The sequence below is a fragment of the Zeus faber genome (genome assembly GCF_960531495.2).
Source record: "Zeus faber genome assembly, chromosome: 1".
In the NCBI taxonomy this organism is placed as follows: domain Eukaryota; kingdom Metazoa; phylum Chordata; class Actinopteri; order Zeiformes; family Zeidae; genus Zeus; species Zeus faber.
In genome coordinates, this window is record NC_137193.1 from 24,661,372 (window position 1) to 24,679,872 (window position 18,501).

Here is an 18,501-nt window from a genome sequence, read left to right on the forward strand (position 1 = left end):
ATCTGGGGGGAAAGTGAAATCTAAAAATATAGCCGCAAGCAGCAATTCAAGGGTCAAACCTTTTTGTGCTCAACAGAAGGAAGCAGCTTAATCTCCCAAAATTAAAGCAGCGAGCAGCCACGAGAGGGTTTCGAGCTTCACAAAGCCGAGTAAAGTCAATTCAGATAGTTTCTGAATAGTTTCTCTGTTTAAAGAAGGAGTGAGACCAATCACACACTTGTTGTATCATTACAATGTATGCACCGTTTCAATAACTGCTCACTAGTAGATTTGAACAGAATTTGGTGTGTGCGTTCAGGACATAGTGCGGGATGCCTCCTCTCAATTTAATCAGGATCGCTCTACGACAGCTTGAGTGATGTAGCCTATTTCCATGTCTCTCTGAATCCCACAATGATGTAAGCCAAATCTGGTGTTGATACAGTCAAAATACAAAAAAAAGCACATTGAGCTGGACTTGTGTGTCAAATTTCAAGTCAACCAGAGTCACGGTGTGAGGGGCGTGGCCTTTCTAAAATTATATTATAATTACAACGCCACCATCTTGCCAATTCTTGTTCTCAATTCATGTTTCTTGGGAAGCATTTGCACATCATTTCCAGTTTTTGGGCCAAGTTTCATGTTTCTAGCTCGTTCCAGCTCACGGCAATTTGCGACACAGCATAAGACAACGAAGAAGAATAATGATAAAGCGACAAGAAAGCAATAGGTTTCAACCCCTTCAGGTTTGAAGTTGTTTTTTCTAGTCTTTATGCGTGTCTTCCCGATTATAATATTCTTATTTCGGAACACTTCTTTAAGACATGAACTGTTTAACTGTTTAAAAAAAAAATTGTCTTGGGCTGTTAAAAATCAACATTGTGTTTTGATGCGTTTTGTCCCGTGACTTCGAAAACTTTTTTCTTAATTTGAGTGGAAAAGCTCAGTCAAATGTCATCTTACCTGTACATCTGTCAGAGAGCTGCTCTTAATTGTTTTTGTAACATGTGTCTCTGCAGGAAGTGGACGCCTTGAAACTGGCAGCCAACTTTGGCAAGCTGTGCATCATCCCTCTAGACACCATCCTAGTGCACAACATAGCTCTGCAGTTCTTTATGGGTATGTCTTCTATCAACTACTGCACTATGACCCCAAGGACTCCTTGTTTCTTAATCCACAGCATGTTTGTTTTTTTTATAACCCTCAGTCGCTCCGAGAAGCTGCACAAACTGTTGCTAGCTGGCCTTTTATCACGCTGAGAGATTGGGAAAGGTCATTCCACTTTACAGATGTGATTAGAGTAGTGTGGATGTAAACAAAACACTTAGAGACTAGGAACCAAGGTCTTTCTAGCTCTGTAGCCTGAAGCTGGTACGTTAGATCTACATTTCACCCATTGGACTGACAACGCTGACAGATATATGCTTTAAAGCTTACATAAAGACTGCAATGGTCACTTCAGTTAAAAAGGGAAAAATATCCCTTTAAATTTAATTGTGACAGACGGTGATATGGAAAGAAGTACAGTGAGAACTATTGAGAGAAATTACTTTGAGAGTTGTTTCAGTGAGGAGAATAAAAAGGGAAAGTGTGTAGAAGCTTCTTTTAAATCCTCCTTTATGGATTAACCATGATTCAAGTCACTGACTCTTGCTTTTTACAAAAGGGAATAATATGCTCAATGTAGTTTTCAGCATGGAGATATCCTTTCTTTGTTGGGTTGTGATCATGGCCTCACTGCTCTCATGCTCAATCCCCCCTGAATTAAGATAGGTTAATACAAAGGTGCTATTATGCGTGCATCCCTCCAGACTTCATGCAGGTTGCGGGGGCCCAGGCGGAGCTGTTCTTCTGGCTGACGGTAGAGGGCTACAGGGTGACAGCCCAGCAGCAGCTGGAGGTTATGCAGGGCTGGCAGAAGGACAGCAAGAAGCAGCCCAGCGCCACCAAGGGCCTGCTGAAGGCCGCCGCACTGGGCGTCTACGAGCAGTACCTCTCAGACAAGGTGCCTCCATCACTTCATCGAACCCTTATTTTAGCCAGGAGGATGCATCGAGCTATCGATAGGGGATCTCTTTTTTCAAGGGAAAGTGTGACTCGTTCCATCTCATCAATAGTATCAGGTCCTTGAGGACCTTGAAGTGCTTGAATGTCATCCTCTGAAATTTAAGTACTGGAATACTTTGAAAATAGCCCCTTTTGTTCTGAAGTGCTTGAAGTCCTTGAAAAAAACATAATTGAAATCATGTGTTATTCCCCCTGGTTTTGTTATTCAAATCGTAACATAATACACTTTTTCAGAATCGATGGACATTAATACAGTGGGGCAAAAAAGTATTTAGTCAGCCACCAATTGTGCAAGTTCTCCCACTTAAAAAGATGAGAGAGGCCTGTTATTTTTATCATAGGTTCACTTAGACTATGAGAGACAGAATGGGGGGAAAGAATCCAGGAAATCCCATTGTAGGATTTTTAATGAATTAATTGGTAAATTCCTCGGTAAAATAGGTATTTGGTCACCTACAAACAAGCAAGATTTCTGGCTTTCACAGACCTGTAACTTTTTCTTTAAGAGGCTCCTCTGTCCTCCACTCCTTACCTGTATTAATGGCACCTGCTTGAACTCGTTATCAGTATAAAAGACACCTGTCCACAACCTCAAACAGTCACACTCCAAACTCCACTATGGCCAAGACCAAAGAGCTGTCAAAGGACACCAGAAACAAAATTGTAGACCTGCACCAGGCTGGGAAGACTGAATCTGCAATAGGTAAGCAGCTTGTTGTGAAGAAATCAACTGTGGGAGCAATTATTCGAAAACGGAAGACATACAAGACCACTGATAATCTCCCTCTATCTGGGGCTCCACGCAAGATCTCACCCCGTGGGTTCAAAATGATCACAAGAACGGTGAGCAAACATCCCAGAACCACACGGGGGGACCTAGTGAATGACCTGCAGAGAGCTGGGACCAAAGTAACAAAGGCTACCATCAGTAACACACTACGCCGCCAGGGACTCAAATCCTGCAGTGCCAGACGTGTCCTCCTGCTTAAGTTGTTGCCCAGCGACAGCCCCAAAACATCACTGCTCTAGAGGAGATCTGCATGGAGGAATGGGCCAACGTTTGACCTCTGTCATTGCAAACAAAGGCTATATAACAAAGTATTGAGATCAACTTTTGTTATTGACCAAATACTTATTTTACACCATATTTTTTCCAAATAAATTCTTTAAAAATCAGACAGTGTGATTTTCTGGATTTTTTTTTCTCATTTTGTCTCTCATAGTTGAGGTATAGCTATGATGAAAATAACAGGCCTCTCTAATCTTTTTAAGTGGGAGAACTTGCACAATTGGTGGCTGACTAAATACTTTTTTGCCCCACTGTATATACTGCATATACAGTATATATTAATGAAAGTAAGATTATATAAATTATAATTAATAATAAAGATCACATTGAAAATTGACTATTTGTTTTGCCTTGAATAAATAAATAATTCTGTCTACTTTTCTTGTACTTAAAAAAGAAAAGTACTTGAAAGTCCTTGAATCTCATTTTGTCATGCCAGAATGAACGCTGTAGTACAGTATGTATGAAAAACAACATAAGTTAATGACTGCAGATGGTTATATGAAGAGTTCTGTGTACGTTTGTTTTAAACTTGATTGATACATTTGTTTGGAAGGTTGATTCTATTTTCATTGTAAAGTCACGCAAATTTTTATTTCTAGATTAGTGACACAAAAAGCCGTCCACCTTTCATTCAACTACTATTCACTGTGTCTCGTCGCTGCAGGCCTCTCCCAGGGTGCAGGTGGATGAGGTGTCCGTGCTGACGCTTGGGGAGAAGCTGCAGAATGAGGATCCCACGGCAGACATATTTGATGAAATCCAGAGGAAGGTGTGACACCATACCAGTGCAGCGCCATGTCGCTGTCCCTTTGTTTGATCTTTTTAACTTGAATACTTCAGAGAGATTTTAGTCACAGTGATTTTCCTTTTGTCTTTGGCGTCCACTTTCTTTTGGTTCTCACACACTGTGTGTGTGTGTGTGTGTGTGTGTGTGTGTGTGTCTGTGTGTCTGTGTGTGTGTGTATGTGTGTGCGCGCCTCTCATCCAGGTCTATGACATGATGCTACGTGACGAACGCTACTACCCCTCGTTCAAACAGAGTCCTCTGTACGTGCGCATGCTCGCTGAGCTCGACATGCTGAAGGAGCCGAGCTACAGAGGGTCGGATGATGGCGATGGAGGTGTGTGTGTGTGTGTGTGTGTGTGTGTGTGTGTGTGGGTGTGGGTGTGTCTGGGGTAATATTTATATTCGTATCTGTTAGAGGGATGGAATACTTCGTATAGCCAAGCCAATACAAACAAACAAACATTCTTAATGTGTTTTCTAGTCTTTATGCGTGTCTTTCCGATAATAATACTCTTATTTCGGAACACCTCTTGTGGGAGAAAGTGTAGCCCCCATCCAATAAAATAGCTGGACAATTTATATATATACATACCCACTGTATATATATATATATATATACACTGTATATCGTCTTTCCAACTAAACTCTGTTTTTCTCACAGAATCCTTCAACGGCTCTCCGACAGGGAGCATAAACCTGGTAAGTTTCTGCTCAAAGTCGGGCGAGGCTACAGATGTTCTTATTCCTAATTATCTGGGAGTAGTGAAAATGAGTTTCTTCTCATTTTGTTTTTTTTTACTCTGATTCCTGGTTTTAATCATGTGTCAGTAAGATGGATGACTGTTTGTATCTTTTGGTTTTAGTCCTTAGACGACCTGTCCAACGCCTGCCACGACGAATCTATGCAGTTACACGCCTCCATCTCAGACACAGGTACATGAATGCACAAGCACACTTCACCCCCTTTAATACTGTCATGCTTAAGACACCAAGAGGTTGTTTTTTTTTTAACAATCCGGTATGATATTTGGCATCGTTCCCAGACAAGTGGTTATTCACCCAGAAACATCAGTGTTTTGATTCGATTTTAAGCAATCGTTTAGGCTGCCTCCATCATCTTGCCATGCTTATAAGCTGTTGTGTTACAGTTCAGTTAAGCTTTGTTTAAGTCACAGAGGGAATTTGGTTTGCAGCAGGAAAAAATAAAAAGACATGACAAACAAATAAACCAAGACAAACCCTTATACACACGCTCAACAATAGTTGTTAAGTAATCTGATGATTGAAGTCTGGGGGGAAATCTGAAGTCTTCGGCAGAACCTGATTATCAAATATCTCATACAGACACGTCTGCTTAATCCCTATTATCATGCTAATTCGGTTGATAACAGGCTTTAGGGAATTTCTTTGTTTGATGCTCGAGTCAAGTTTGATGCAAAAGTCTCAGGCTTGGCCAAAATGAGTAAAATTAAAAGAACTGAGGTGCTCCTTTCAAAATGTTTCTTGGCGTAAGGTTTTGATGTTTTTATTAAGGCTGGTTATGATTGGCCCAGCATTGTGTGTGTGTGTGTGTGTGTGTGTGTGTGTGTGTGTGTGTGTGTGTGTGTGTGTGTGTGTGTGTGTGTGTGTGTGTGTGTGCGTGTGCGTGCGTCAGAGTTTCCGTTAGAAAAAATTGGTGCCAGTCAATGTGTTCTGGAAGATTTCAATGTCCCGGACAAATGGGAAATATTCCGGTCAAATATTATCTGTGTTTACTGAGTTTAAAAACAATTGATAGGCAGGCTATATAAAGAATGACATCATCACGGCATGCAGATATATAATATTTTTTATTGAATATTCAAAATAAAACAAGTTCTGTCAGTTAAGGCCATTTTAAAATTAAATAACTAAATATTACAAATATTAATACTTGAGATCAAATAATTTTCATTCGTGAACAATAAGTAACAAATGCAGCCATTTGAATTAAGATTTCACAAAAATAAAATTTTGATCAAATCAAAAACAAAATAAATATGACAAGTAGGTCTAAATAAATAATAAAGTTTGTGATGAATGAATGAATATGTACCTTCTGCTTTGGGTCGGAACTTATATATCCAAAAAAAGAATCATCTTTCTGCTTCTCTTCTGGACGCTGTGCTCTGCATCTGCTCCGTGTGTGTTCACAAGCGTAACCTGACCACGAGAGGGGGCGGGGCTTAGTTCTATATCGACATACGGGATTGGTCAGCGGTGAAACTTTCAGATCAGCTTTAGATCGTCCAAACTGATTGGCTTCCCGTTGCAACTTGCAGAGCGCGGAAATGAACAGATCTGCGGACTTATTTTTAATCAAAATGATTCACACAGCACTAATTCAAATTGCGCTTGGAAGGAATTCTTTTCACACTGACATTATGACCAAAGAGATTTAAATATGTCAGACTTCAAGAGATTTTCCCAGTCAAAAACCAGCAATTACTGGATAAAGGAAACGCGCGCGCGCGTGTGTGTGTGTGTGTGTGTGTGTGTGTGCGTGTGCGTGTGCGTGTGCGTGCGTGCGTGCGTGCGTGCGTGCGTGCGTGCGTGCGTGCGTGCGTGCGCGTGTGTGTGTGTGAGGCATCGTCCTCTCCCCCCTTCGCCCCGCCCCTCTCTTCTTTGTTTTGATTTCCTCCATTAACCTTTTCCTCCCCTGTCATCTGCTTGTGTCTGTTCTGACGCATGCCACTTTTCTACCATGCTTTGTTTGTTCATCATTCCATCACCCTTACCATTTTTCTGTTCTTCCCTTTCCCCCGCCCCGTTTTCCTCCTTTCCTCCGCTTGCTCCTTCTCCTGTCGGTGTAAACTTTCCTCACCTGGGCCCTTATTCAAATCATTCCTCTCCTGCCTCCTCTACTTTTGCTCCTATGGTTTTTTTTTAAATTTCCCCCACCTTCCGCATCCCCTCCATTCCACGTTCCATTTAAAACCATCTCATCCCACCCCCGGCCTGTACGGTGGTGGTGTCGCCCTGTGGCGGGTGGGGGGTGCGGGGTAGCTGACGCTTGTCTCCCGGGCTTCTGGGGTGCTGCAGGGGTGTGTAATGACCACGGGAAGACCTATGCGCTGTACGCCATCACCGTGTCCCGACGCAACGGAGATGGCAGCGAGGACTGCTGGAAGACCTACCGCCGCTACTCGGACTTCCACGACTTCCACATGAGGATCACCGAGCAGGTGTGTGTGTGTGAGAGACAGAGAAGAAGTTACAATATTGTCCGATTTGTGATACCAAGTTTTTTTTAAACTTTGTTAATTATAATAACAGGGTTCTTACCAGGTCCTTGAGGTGCATGAAGTGGTTGCATTTTGTCCTCAGAAATTGAAATGCTGGAATACCTGACAAAATAGCTCCTTTTAAGCTGAAGTCCTTGAAACGTTGTTGAAAAAATTCAATCATAGAAAACACGTGATTATCTCCCTGGTTTTGTAATTCAAATAGAAATTTGCATCACGTAATAAAAACTTTCTGGAATCGCATTTTACCACATAGATTATGCCAGGGAAATGTAAATTGAACTTATAATAGTAGATGACAGTAGATGGTATAGATTTGTCTATATATAGGTTACATACACAGTGTGTAACGTGCAATATGTATGTGACAAATAAATATTGTGTGTATATACAGTATGTATATATATATATAAACATAGACAATGAGACTACGATTATATTTTAATTAATAAAGATCCCATTGAAAATGTATATGTTTGTGTCCTTGAAAATGAAAAAAATAGTGCTTGAAAGTCCATGAATTCGATTTTCAAATTTGAGACTGAACCCTGTGATAAGACATTACATAACAAACTAGCATTTTGGTGGGATATAAGCCTATATTTTACATTGCTATACAGTCCAGCATGATCACTTAGATTCTGTACCATGGAATTTCGAATTGATAAGCATTTGTGAAATACGTCAATATTGGGTGCATTTCCTTAGAATTATGGTGACATTAAATTCCTTCAATTCCATTTTGTCGGCTAGTTTGAGAACCTGACGTCCATCCTCAGACTGCCGGGTAAAAAGACCTTCAACAACATGGACAGAGACTTCCTGGAGAAAAGGAAAAAAGACCTCAACGCCTACCTCCAGGTAGGGATGTGACCATTTGCATCTCACATTGCCTTAACTTTACAGAGTGTGTGTAACTAACAATTCCTTGTGTGGGCATGTTGCAGTTGCTGCTGAACCCAGAGATGGTGAAGGCCTGTCCTACTCTGGTCCCTTACGTCTATGACTTCTTAGAGAACAAGGCCTACAGCAAAGGCAAAGGAGACTTTGCACGCAAGGTGAGTCGACTAATCCAAAAACATTTTTAAGATTTTGTTTTTTAATATTTTTAATCTTTTGAGTACAAAAATCGGATATTGTTATTGAGTTATATTCCTGTGTAAATGTTCCTATTATTAAGGGTCTAGCCTGCAGGCTCAGCTCGGCTCTTCCTATAGGTGAGATAGGTGGCCGCCTAGGGCGGCATCCTAAGGGGAGGGAGTGATTGGGGCGCCAAAACAGTGTGTTTTTATTTTAGATGTAGGCTATTTTATTTTACATCTGCTTATGGAACAAAACAAGTGCGTATGGAAGGGTATGGAACAAAACCGTGTGTAATGGGGACACTCTCCCCGATCACCCTCTCTCCATGCGTTATGCTCAGAAAATAATCAGAACAAGTTTACGAGCCTTGCCCCGTCCCTCCCTGCCCCTCCCCACACTGTTTTTAGTTGTTTTATTTGGAGGAACGGGGCACGGCGATCAGGGCGCACCGAGAGCCGTGTTAGCGTCCGGATGCAGACGATTTACACATATAAAAATATATTTAGGATTCCCCTTATTTAGAATTCCCCACTGAAATGTTTCCATTCCAGTGCATTTTGTAAGATTCTATCTATTTTATGCTGTTATTGTAATGCAAAAAAAACAACTGCTCAACTTGAAAGATCTCAGTCGACTGACCGCGCGTGTGTTTGTGTCTGTGTATCGTCTTCATTGCTTGATGTTGGCATGGCTTTTCGATTGATATTTTATTTCTTTTGCTCTTTCTGTAAATTAAGGTATTCTGTTCGCATCTAACCACGCGTTGTGTCCCTCCTTACTTTGTGGGATTTGAGGAAGTCGTAAGATACAAACTGCAGGAGTCCATGATATGTTTCATGGACTCTAAACGCATCCGAAAACTAGGATCGGGAAAACGACAAATAATCACAGAAGGTCATCACTACATCATTGTTGACCCACACGCCATGAAACCATAACGCTTCTGTTGTCGTTTCTGTGACCTCGTGGTTTAAATTTCATCCAAATCCATCCACATACGGAGCAGATATTAGTGAAAAGCTGAACAACTTTAAACCAAAACTTTCAGCTGTCTTGGTTAACTGACATGTCGCTATTCGTAAATATAATTAACAAGATGAGATTTGCAGTGCTTTATCACGTCATCATATTATTAACTACAAAAAAATTAAAATTTCCGATTGAGAATGTCCAGTCGGACCATGTCCAGTATGCGGCGTGGACTCGCTCAATCTGTACTCTGTACTACTACTGTTTGATGTTACCTTACAATGTTAGCTTCTTACCTGGTAGATCTCAGTAGATCTGTTCAATTGATATTTTAAATCTGTGGTCCACATTACTGCCGGATTGATGGAAAATACAATACAAATACAAATACAATACAAACTCACAACGCATCCACTCGAAACCACTGAAATGTGTGACTGAGTGATACGTGAGTTTCAGAGAGCCGTCGGAAAAATAGAAAATGTGCAATGGTCTTTAGTCACTGAAATACCACAACATTTTTCGTATTTCATGGAAACATAACTCACTAAAAAATGTAATGTATGTAAAGTTACATAATGTTGTCTGCATTACAATATAGACAAATAATCTATTACATCTATTAAATAGACAAGTAATCTATGAAACTTAATTATTATTAATATATTAATATTGTTTGGAACTTACAAACAATATTTAGACTAATAACTAAGCTATTTAGAGTAATTATTTAGAACTCTCATACACTTATGTCAAAATTATAACTTCAAATCAATGTTTGACATCTGGTTGAAATGGAAATGCTTCATAGGTAATGTCATGACAGTTATATTCATGAAATGACATGGACGTACCTCCGTTTTTTATGTCCAGGTCAGTCACAATATTCAAGAAGAAAGTACGATAGATGTGACTCCGCAACGTAACTTCATTATGTTTGATGTTTGTACGTTTAGTAAATTCTGATGTATTTCACATAAAGCAAACAACTGTAATACGTACCTAAAACGGATAAGCTGGACCCTGTGTATTGCTGCCTGCAGCTATATTTATTATTGCGATTAAATAAATGCTTCCATATCATCCAGCTGTACCATACACCTCCCGTACTTGCATATTCACATTGCTATACAATAAAGACAGGAAGTCATTACATTTATTTTAACTGGAATGTAACTCTCTCTCTCTCTCTCCTCTCTCTCTCTCTCTCTCTCTCTCTCTCTCTCTCTCTCTCTCTCTCTCTCTCTCTCTCTCTCATCTCTCTCTCTCTCTCTCTCTCTCTCTCTCTCTCTCTCTCTCTCTCTCCTCTCTCTCTTCTCTCTCTCTCTCTCTCTCTCTCTCTCTCTCTCTCTCTCTCTCTCTCTCTCTCTCTCAGATGGACACCTTTGTGAACCCGCTGCGGAGCTCCATGAGGAACGTGTCCAATGCCGTAAAGGCCCTGCCAGACAGCCTGGCCGAGGGAATGACCAAGGTCTCTGACAACATGGGCCGCATGTCCGAGAGGCTCGGTCAGGACATCAAACAGTCCATATTCAAGGTGCCGGCTTTTTCGACGCTTTTAAAAAACATCATATGGAAAGGGAGAGGGGAGAGGCGAGAGACTGGTCTACTACTACTAAAATCCATTGCACAAATGTCACTACTAGTGGTGTAAACCTTGGGCTTCACCTCAATACAATAGGTTTGAAGGACCAAGATTTGAGTACTTGGAACTATCAAAAAATCTGCTGCAGTTACCTAACATCATTATGTGATCCATACAACAGAACGTAGTTTGAATATGCCATTATTTTTATTTTGTTTTTAAGTTCCATTTAATATTGTGGTAAAATGATTGCCATTCTTGGATGCGATTCAAATATAATAATTTTCCAATTCTGAATGATATCTGAATAATGCCTTTATCAAAAATATCAAAAGATGAATTGTCAGAATGCAAATGGGAATGACCAAACGTTTTATTTATAACAGGCAAAGTGGGGGGAAAAGGACACAACCTTGGTGATAATAAGCTAGAATTACTCTTTACAAACTCCCTGTACGACTGAATTATCCTAAACTTTGAGTTAACATTTTCTGTTGGTGATGGACTGCGATGAGAACATTTATATCCCTGGATATCCCTTTTGAGTCACGGCTGAACCGCACTGGGATGTCCCTCCACCCAAACTGACCCCAGCATCTCTGTTCCGCTCTGTCAGGTGCCGCCACTCCTCCCCAAGTCAGACATTGACCCAGAACACTGTCGAGTCTCTGCCCAGCTGGATGACAACGTGAGTGTGTGTGTGGTGTGGGTGTGTTAACCAAAATATCTCAGTTCAATCAAATCATTTGGTGATTTCTACTGTTATTAGGAAACCACTTTATTGAAATTAAAGTCCAATGGCTTATTTAGATGTTCTTTGTGGTGTTTTTGTATGCATGTTTTTGTAAATGGCAGGATTTCTATTATTGATTGTGTGTGTGTGTGTGTGTGTGTGTGTGTGTGTGTGTGTGTGTGTGTGTGTGTGTGTGTGTGTGTGTGCGTGTGTGCGTGTGCGTGCGTGCGCAGGTGGATGACAACATCCCACTGCGTGTGATGCTGCTGCTGATGGACGAGGTGTTTGACCTGAAGGAGAAAAACCAGTGGCTGCGCAGGAACATAAAGAACCTGCTGCAGCAGCTCATCAGAGCCACATACGGAGACACTATCAACAGGTCAGGGATGCACAAACACACACACACACACACTGCTAAAAGCTGTGACAGTTGTCTTGCTGCTGTCTGTAAGGAAGGACCACACTTGGTATTTATTAGAGGAATTTATGGGTAATTTATTTGCAAAGATAGGAAGATATTTTGACGTCGCTCACAGGAATGACTCATACTTCAGCTTCCAGTTTTTATTCTACTGTTGGAACACACTACAATGTGCTTTGTTGCCATGAAGCTCATTTCCGGACCTGGATTTAAATCAAATTGGATTTTGTTGTGATTGATTTTAGCTGTTTTTCAATTTGGATTTTCGAATCTCTCTTAAAAATCTGATGTTATTACTATGGGCCATGTCACCATTGCAAACAAGTGTCTTTCCTGGGGTCTTAAACAGAGTTTCCGTGAGGAAAAAAATTGGTGCTGGTCAACGTGTCCTGGAAGATTTCAATTTCCCGGACAAATGGGAGAGATTACAGTCAAATATTATCTGTGTTTATTGATCTTCAATTGATAGGCAGGATATAAAGAGAATGACATCATCAAGGCATGAAGATGTGTAATATTTTTTATTGAATATTAAGAATAAAATAAGTCCCGTCAGTTAACGCCATTTTAAAAAATAAATAAAAACTATGAATATTACGACATGAAGTCAAATAATTCTCGTTTGTGAACAGTAAGTAACAAGTGCAGCCGCTTTAATTAACATTTCACTCAAATTAAAATTTTATAAAATCAAATCAAAAACAAAATAAATATGGCAAGTAGGTCTAAATAAATAAATAATAAAGTTTATGGTGTTGACGTCCTGATGACATTTTTACACAATGGATGTTTAATGTCTGCTTTGGTTCGGAACTTAAATATCCAAAAAAACACCAAACTATGGATGTAAGTGTCCCTGTGTCCCAAGGACACATCGTCTTTCTGTCAGTTTTTGGCGCTGCAGCTCCGTCTCGGCTCCGTGTGTGTGTGTCTACTTTGTTTACAAGCATTACCTGTCCATGAGGGAGGGGGCGGGGCTTAGTTCTATATCGACAAACGTGATTGGTCAGAGGTGAAACTTTCAGATCCGCTTTAAATCGTCCAAACTGATTGGCCGAGCGTGGAAATGAGCAGATCTGCCGACTTTTTTTAATCAAAATGATCCACCCAGCACCAACTCAAGTTGTGCTTGGAATTAATTATTTTCACTTCAACAGATTGTCCCGGTCAAAAACCTACAATTACCCCATAACGGAAAAGCTGGTCTACAATAACAATAATAATGATTGTTAGGAAAAAAGATGGTTTCATATAACCGTCATATACATATCATACATAACCATCATACATGTATGAAATATGTATTTTTATGTACTGCCCTGGTGCTGCAAATAACCATATTATGAGTACTGTTTCATATAGCAGCTCGGTGTCGATATGTGGAACCTGCTACGTGTTTCTATTGACTTCCAACTATTGCACTTGTTTTATACCTTTTCCTCCTCTTTTGAAGTACTCTTGTTAATGTACCATGTCTGTATACACAGTCTGTATATTTTGTTGTATTTGGTCTTTGTTAATCTCCTTGAGGGAAATTTGCATAAGTACTATTTTATAATAATCTTCTCGCCTCATGGTGACACAACCCACTGCCCATAAATGCAAACACTGGAAAAATAGCCCAATCGCTCAGCATTTTCTGTTTCATCCTACGTCTACTCATTAATCTCATTGTACGGTCTAGGGATCATTTGTTTTAAACACGTCCTCAAAGTGCAATTAATCCCACTCAGCATCAAGTCTGTAGCTTTGACCCCGGACGCACCCTGACAGCGCTGTCCACTCTCCTCAGGAAAATCGTGGATCACGTGGACTACATGACCTCGCCGGAGCAGGTGGCAGACTACGTGAAGAAGTTCAGGTAAACATGCCCCTGACCCCTCCCCTTTAAAAAATAATAATAATAAAAAATAAAATAAAAGAATTATTTAACTCAACTTGGTGATGATTGGATGAGATGAGCTCTCACTCACTCATTCACTCGCTCACTCACTCACTCACCCTCTGCGGCCCTGCCCCCCTGTGCAGGGACTCCTACTGGCCCAATGGAATCCTGGCGGAGAGTCCGCCGCGCCGGGACAAGAGCATCCGCATGAGGACACGAGTGGCCGCCAAGACCTCCCTACTGGGGATCATGCCAGGTGAACACACACACACACGCACGCACGCACGCACGCACACGCGCACACACACACACACACACACACGTAAGAGACTCCACTGAATGAGGTGTTGCACATGCACACTCAATCTGTGTGCCAAAAAAAAAGTCTTAATACCATAATAACTAATGTTGATGAGAAAGAGGCTGAATTATTCTTAATGCTGCAAGATAATGAAGGATGCCCACAGTGGTTCATGTCCAACACGCTCCCTCTGTAAGTAACATGTCTGTACCAAAGGTAATGAGGGGAGCACAGTGAATATCTAAAAAAAATATATAAAATGTATTTTCAGTTGGGTGAAAATATGGGCGTGTCTAGTCCATTATTGCTTTAACAGTGCTGCTCTGGTATCTAGGTTTGTGATTTTATATCCAACACTAAGCAGCGCTATGCTAACTAGTGAGGCCAATAGTGGGCAAGTGGCAGGTAGTCAAGAGTAAGTACAAGTGACACTATTGCAGCATAACTAATAGAAGTGTTGTACAGTGGTAACAGTAATGTAAGAAAAAAAGGTGCATACAATAATAACTTGTTTGGCTTGTTGGTTTACTGTGAATAGGAATGTCTCCATAAATTCAGAAATTTGCGTTTTGGCGATCCAATTAAAATCTCCTGCCATACTGGACAATTTGTACTATATTTTTAGGCAAACACTGTGTAACTCAGAGTCCAAACACGTTTTCCCCCGGGGACGATAAAGGACATTGCGCATATCGAGTCACCGGCCTGTTCATCTCCCCCCAGACGAGCTGAAGCACATCATCGGGGCGGACACCACGAGGAAGGGCATCCTGCGCGTCTTCGACATGTTCCAGCACCAGCCCATGAACCGGCGGCTGGTCTACGTCTTCCTGGAGGGCTTCCTGGAGACCATGTTCCCGCAGTACAAGTTCCCCGAGCTATTCGTCAAGCTGCACTCCCGCTCGCCGCGCACGCACAGATACAGCCAGAAACTCAAGTCCTGCTCGCTCAAGAGGTGACAGGAGAGGCCGGACGCCGGCGGGGAGCACACACACGCACGCACGCACACACACACACACACACACACACACACACACACACATACATACATTTATGCACATGAACAGATTTATGCACATGAACAGAACCCCACATAGACATGGACTCAAGGGTGGTGGAGAATTGTGAGATTGACATGAATGGTGTGTGCGTGCGTGCGTCTCTGTCTGTGTGTGTCCATTTGTGCATGATCTCCACTTTCCTCTCTCCCACATGCTGTCCTCCATCATCTACTCCAGCTCTCCTGATGGATTCTGTAAAGACTGAACTGAACGGGGAGCAAGTCCGTCACTCACACACACAGACACAAAGACTCAGTTGCACCACTGGGACTGACCACTCAACGTCAGTCTTGTTTTAGATGACACACATTATTATATATATATATTTTCCCTCCTTTATTTGGACTTTTTATTTAGGTGTTTAGCTTTAGCTGGGCCAGACAGCGCTGCTTCCCCCTGCTCCAGAAGTCAGAGCGCACATATACTGTATTTGTTTTTAACCTGTAGCTGGCGTAGACCCACACCTTGCCTTACCCACCTGCTTCCGGCTCGCACGGGCCAGCGAACCGGCTGTGCGGTCATCATGAAATTCACATTTTCTGTTATTGACATTCTGTCTGTAACCATTGGATACGCTATTGTATACATGCTCATGGTGTTGTATACTTATTCATAGCAACAGATCACGTCAACAGCACTGGCTGCTAGGAAGTATGCAATTTTTAGATGTGACTAAGCCAGTATGGGCCAGAACGGACAATTTCTTAGCATTACTGTTCAGCCTCTGGGCCACACCCCCTTTAACACTACTGTCAAAAGGTCTCGAACAACCAAAGTGGCTGCTGTTCCATGTATGTTATGTGTGCAATGTGGCGATACCGCGAACATTACTGTGCTTCATATCAGTCACCAAGTCCAAAAAAAAAAAAAAAGAAATTAACCCAGAATGCAAAGTTCACCTTTCAACTCCCTGTGGAGGTGGGACTGCAGGACAGGAGAAACTATGTTAACGTGACCCTGTGGTTTGTCGTTTCGGTGCGTTTCAAAGAATGTACTCTGGTCTGGTCTAGTCTGTAATTTGCTCATTTAGATTTCTGCGCGTCTGAGAGAGCGCGCGTGTGTGTGCGTGCGTGCGGGTGCCCGCGGGTGCGCTTGTGTGTTTAGCACGAGGATGCAACTCTCCTCTCAGTCAGAAACTGTGCCAGTGTGAGCTAGTGAACCAGCCTTAAAAACTGTCTATATACATAGATGTGTGTAAATATATATATATATATATATATATATATATATATATATATATATATATATATATATATATATATATATATATATATATATTACACACATTGACCATGATACACTCTAGAGGAAGCTCTCCTTCACACACGACTGAACGTTACTAGGACGACAAAAAAAAAAGATTTGGCGATAGATCCCTAGTACATCACTTTTATTCAGAGAAAATGTCTTTTTAATTTTGTGCAATACTTTTCTTCCGTGCATGTATATTTGAGTAATTATATACTGAAAAGGTAAACCATACTGGGGGACAAACATGAAAGAACTTTGCCCTGAAATGTCCTCTAATCCCAACAACTTACATTCCGTTGTTGTAAAAGTACTTTATTTTACAGACTTGTTTTATAAGTCTGAGGTTTTTTTTCTTTCTTTTTCTTCTTTCTTTTCCCACTTTTACCTGAAAAGAGGAAGTGCAGTGGAAGTCGCAGCCTAAACGGTAGCTTATGAGGCCAGTTGATAGTCGGCATCGAACAAATTGGCACGATCTTCTGTCGTTTCGACAAGACATTGAATGCGGCTGTTCCGTTGGCTGTGAACAGAGATCATCTCTTATGTTCTGCATCAAAGTGAGGAGTGACGGCCTCCTCTGAAGAGTCCTGTGACCAGCAGCGTTACAGCTCAGAGCACTTACTGTACCGCACCAGAGGAGCACTCCTGTTGGGTGAATGAAGCGTTATTCGTCGCAGCCGTCGTGACACATCTCCCGTCATCTGCTGTGATTTGCTTGCACTGAGCCCTCCCTGGTGGACTCAGACCAATGGTGAGGACATGAACTCCAGCCTCTTTTTGTTATGATTAAAGGGACGTGAAGAGTCGCCCCCGTACCAGTGGCTATGACGGCACATTTAAGTGTCCATGCATCTCTCCATACAGGAAGGCTTGCCTGATTTTTTTAAATACCCATGATATATGAATCTATTATGAAAATTGTCCATATCAGTGTACAGTGTCAATAGTGTGCCTAAATGTACTGTCAATTCTATTTTCATATTTTTCTTTATCAAAAAAATAATCAATCAGAATGCCATTGTCATTCTATGCGACTGAAAAGGACTTAAAGGTGTTTTTTGTCACGCTTATCAAACTCTTCCTTTTGAGCAACTGTGCTCAGATCAGTATAACACTAATAATAAAAACAGTAACTCAGACTAACTGATCAACTGTGTGCTGAGTCTTTGGTGTGGTTGCTTTGTGCTATGGACACAACGGTGTCTTTGACAACGTGTGTATCTTACGGGAAATATCATTTGGCTCAACTTAACTACAACAATTGACGGGCATGTGAGTGTTTCCTCTCTCCCTGGTACCTTCTAATGGCCTTCATAGACTATCAGAGAATAGTGAATTGAGTAAATCACTTGGATTTTTAAAATGGCATTGTTTATCATATTCTGAAAGTCCAAATGAGCATTGGTCGGTCTTACAGGCCATCCCTGTCAACTATACCATGAGACTCTGGTCCTCGTCAGTATATGTGGCCCTGCTTATGTCAAACTGGTCTGAACCTAAATATCAATGTTTTGCATATTGTGAAGGTATTGTCTAAGTATTTGAATCATTTACAAGACCGTGCCTAACAAATTGTCTAACGTACATTACAAGATCTATAAAAACACAAACCAGTGCTAAAAACAAGTCTTATGGAACTTTGGTGTGCAGTGTTAAGAATACATATTCTGTTCCACATTTTTAAGTCCTTTGACCATTTCGTAATTTTATTTGTTCCTCTTATACACAGTGATCTTTAAAACAAGGAAAAGGTAGTTAATACTGTAGAATATTTAACCGATAAACAGCGTTCTAGCTAGTCCCTCTTTCAACTGTACAATCATGATCATCGCCTAATTTTCTTAATTCTTTAACACAAAGTGCAAACAGAAAAATGAAAAATAAAGACTGGGGCCCTTATGACTAAGCATAATATACATATCTGCAGCAGCGTTGCGCACAAGGATGAAACTGGACATCTACAAGCGCTTCATCGGCTTTGAGCACGTCAGGTTTTTGTCGTTTTTGTGGGACAGAATTTGCAGTGTTTCAAAGTTTCACGGTTTCT

General features: G+C 41.2%; 1 protein-coding gene across 1 annotated transcript in view; it reads left to right on the top strand.

Annotated features, from left to right (window-relative positions):
* The window catches only part of snx13 (sorting nexin 13), a 30,543-nt gene extending 14,178 nt beyond the window's left edge, over positions 1 to 16,365 (top strand). The window contains exons 12-27 of the mRNA XM_080007985.1: positions 999 to 1,098; positions 1,791 to 1,984; positions 3,783 to 3,887; positions 4,107 to 4,239; positions 4,567 to 4,604; positions 4,769 to 4,838; positions 6,966 to 7,108; positions 7,922 to 8,029; positions 8,116 to 8,226; positions 10,596 to 10,757; positions 11,422 to 11,493; positions 11,772 to 11,917; positions 13,752 to 13,820; positions 13,988 to 14,100; positions 14,869 to 15,100; positions 15,384 to 16,365. Of these exons, the coding sequence (XP_079864111.1) occupies positions 999 to 1,098; positions 1,791 to 1,984; positions 3,783 to 3,887; positions 4,107 to 4,239; positions 4,567 to 4,604; positions 4,769 to 4,838; positions 6,966 to 7,108; positions 7,922 to 8,029; positions 8,116 to 8,226; positions 10,596 to 10,757; positions 11,422 to 11,493; positions 11,772 to 11,917; positions 13,752 to 13,820; positions 13,988 to 14,100; positions 14,869 to 15,100; positions 15,384 to 15,411 (1,824 nt within the window). The 3' untranslated portion in view covers positions 15,412 to 16,365. The remainder of the gene's footprint in view (positions 1 to 998; positions 1,099 to 1,790; positions 1,985 to 3,782; positions 3,888 to 4,106; positions 4,240 to 4,566; positions 4,605 to 4,768; positions 4,839 to 6,965; positions 7,109 to 7,921; positions 8,030 to 8,115; positions 8,227 to 10,595; positions 10,758 to 11,421; positions 11,494 to 11,771; positions 11,918 to 13,751; positions 13,821 to 13,987; positions 14,101 to 14,868; positions 15,101 to 15,383) is intronic.
* Positions 16,366 to 18,501: the final 2,136 nt, after the last annotated feature.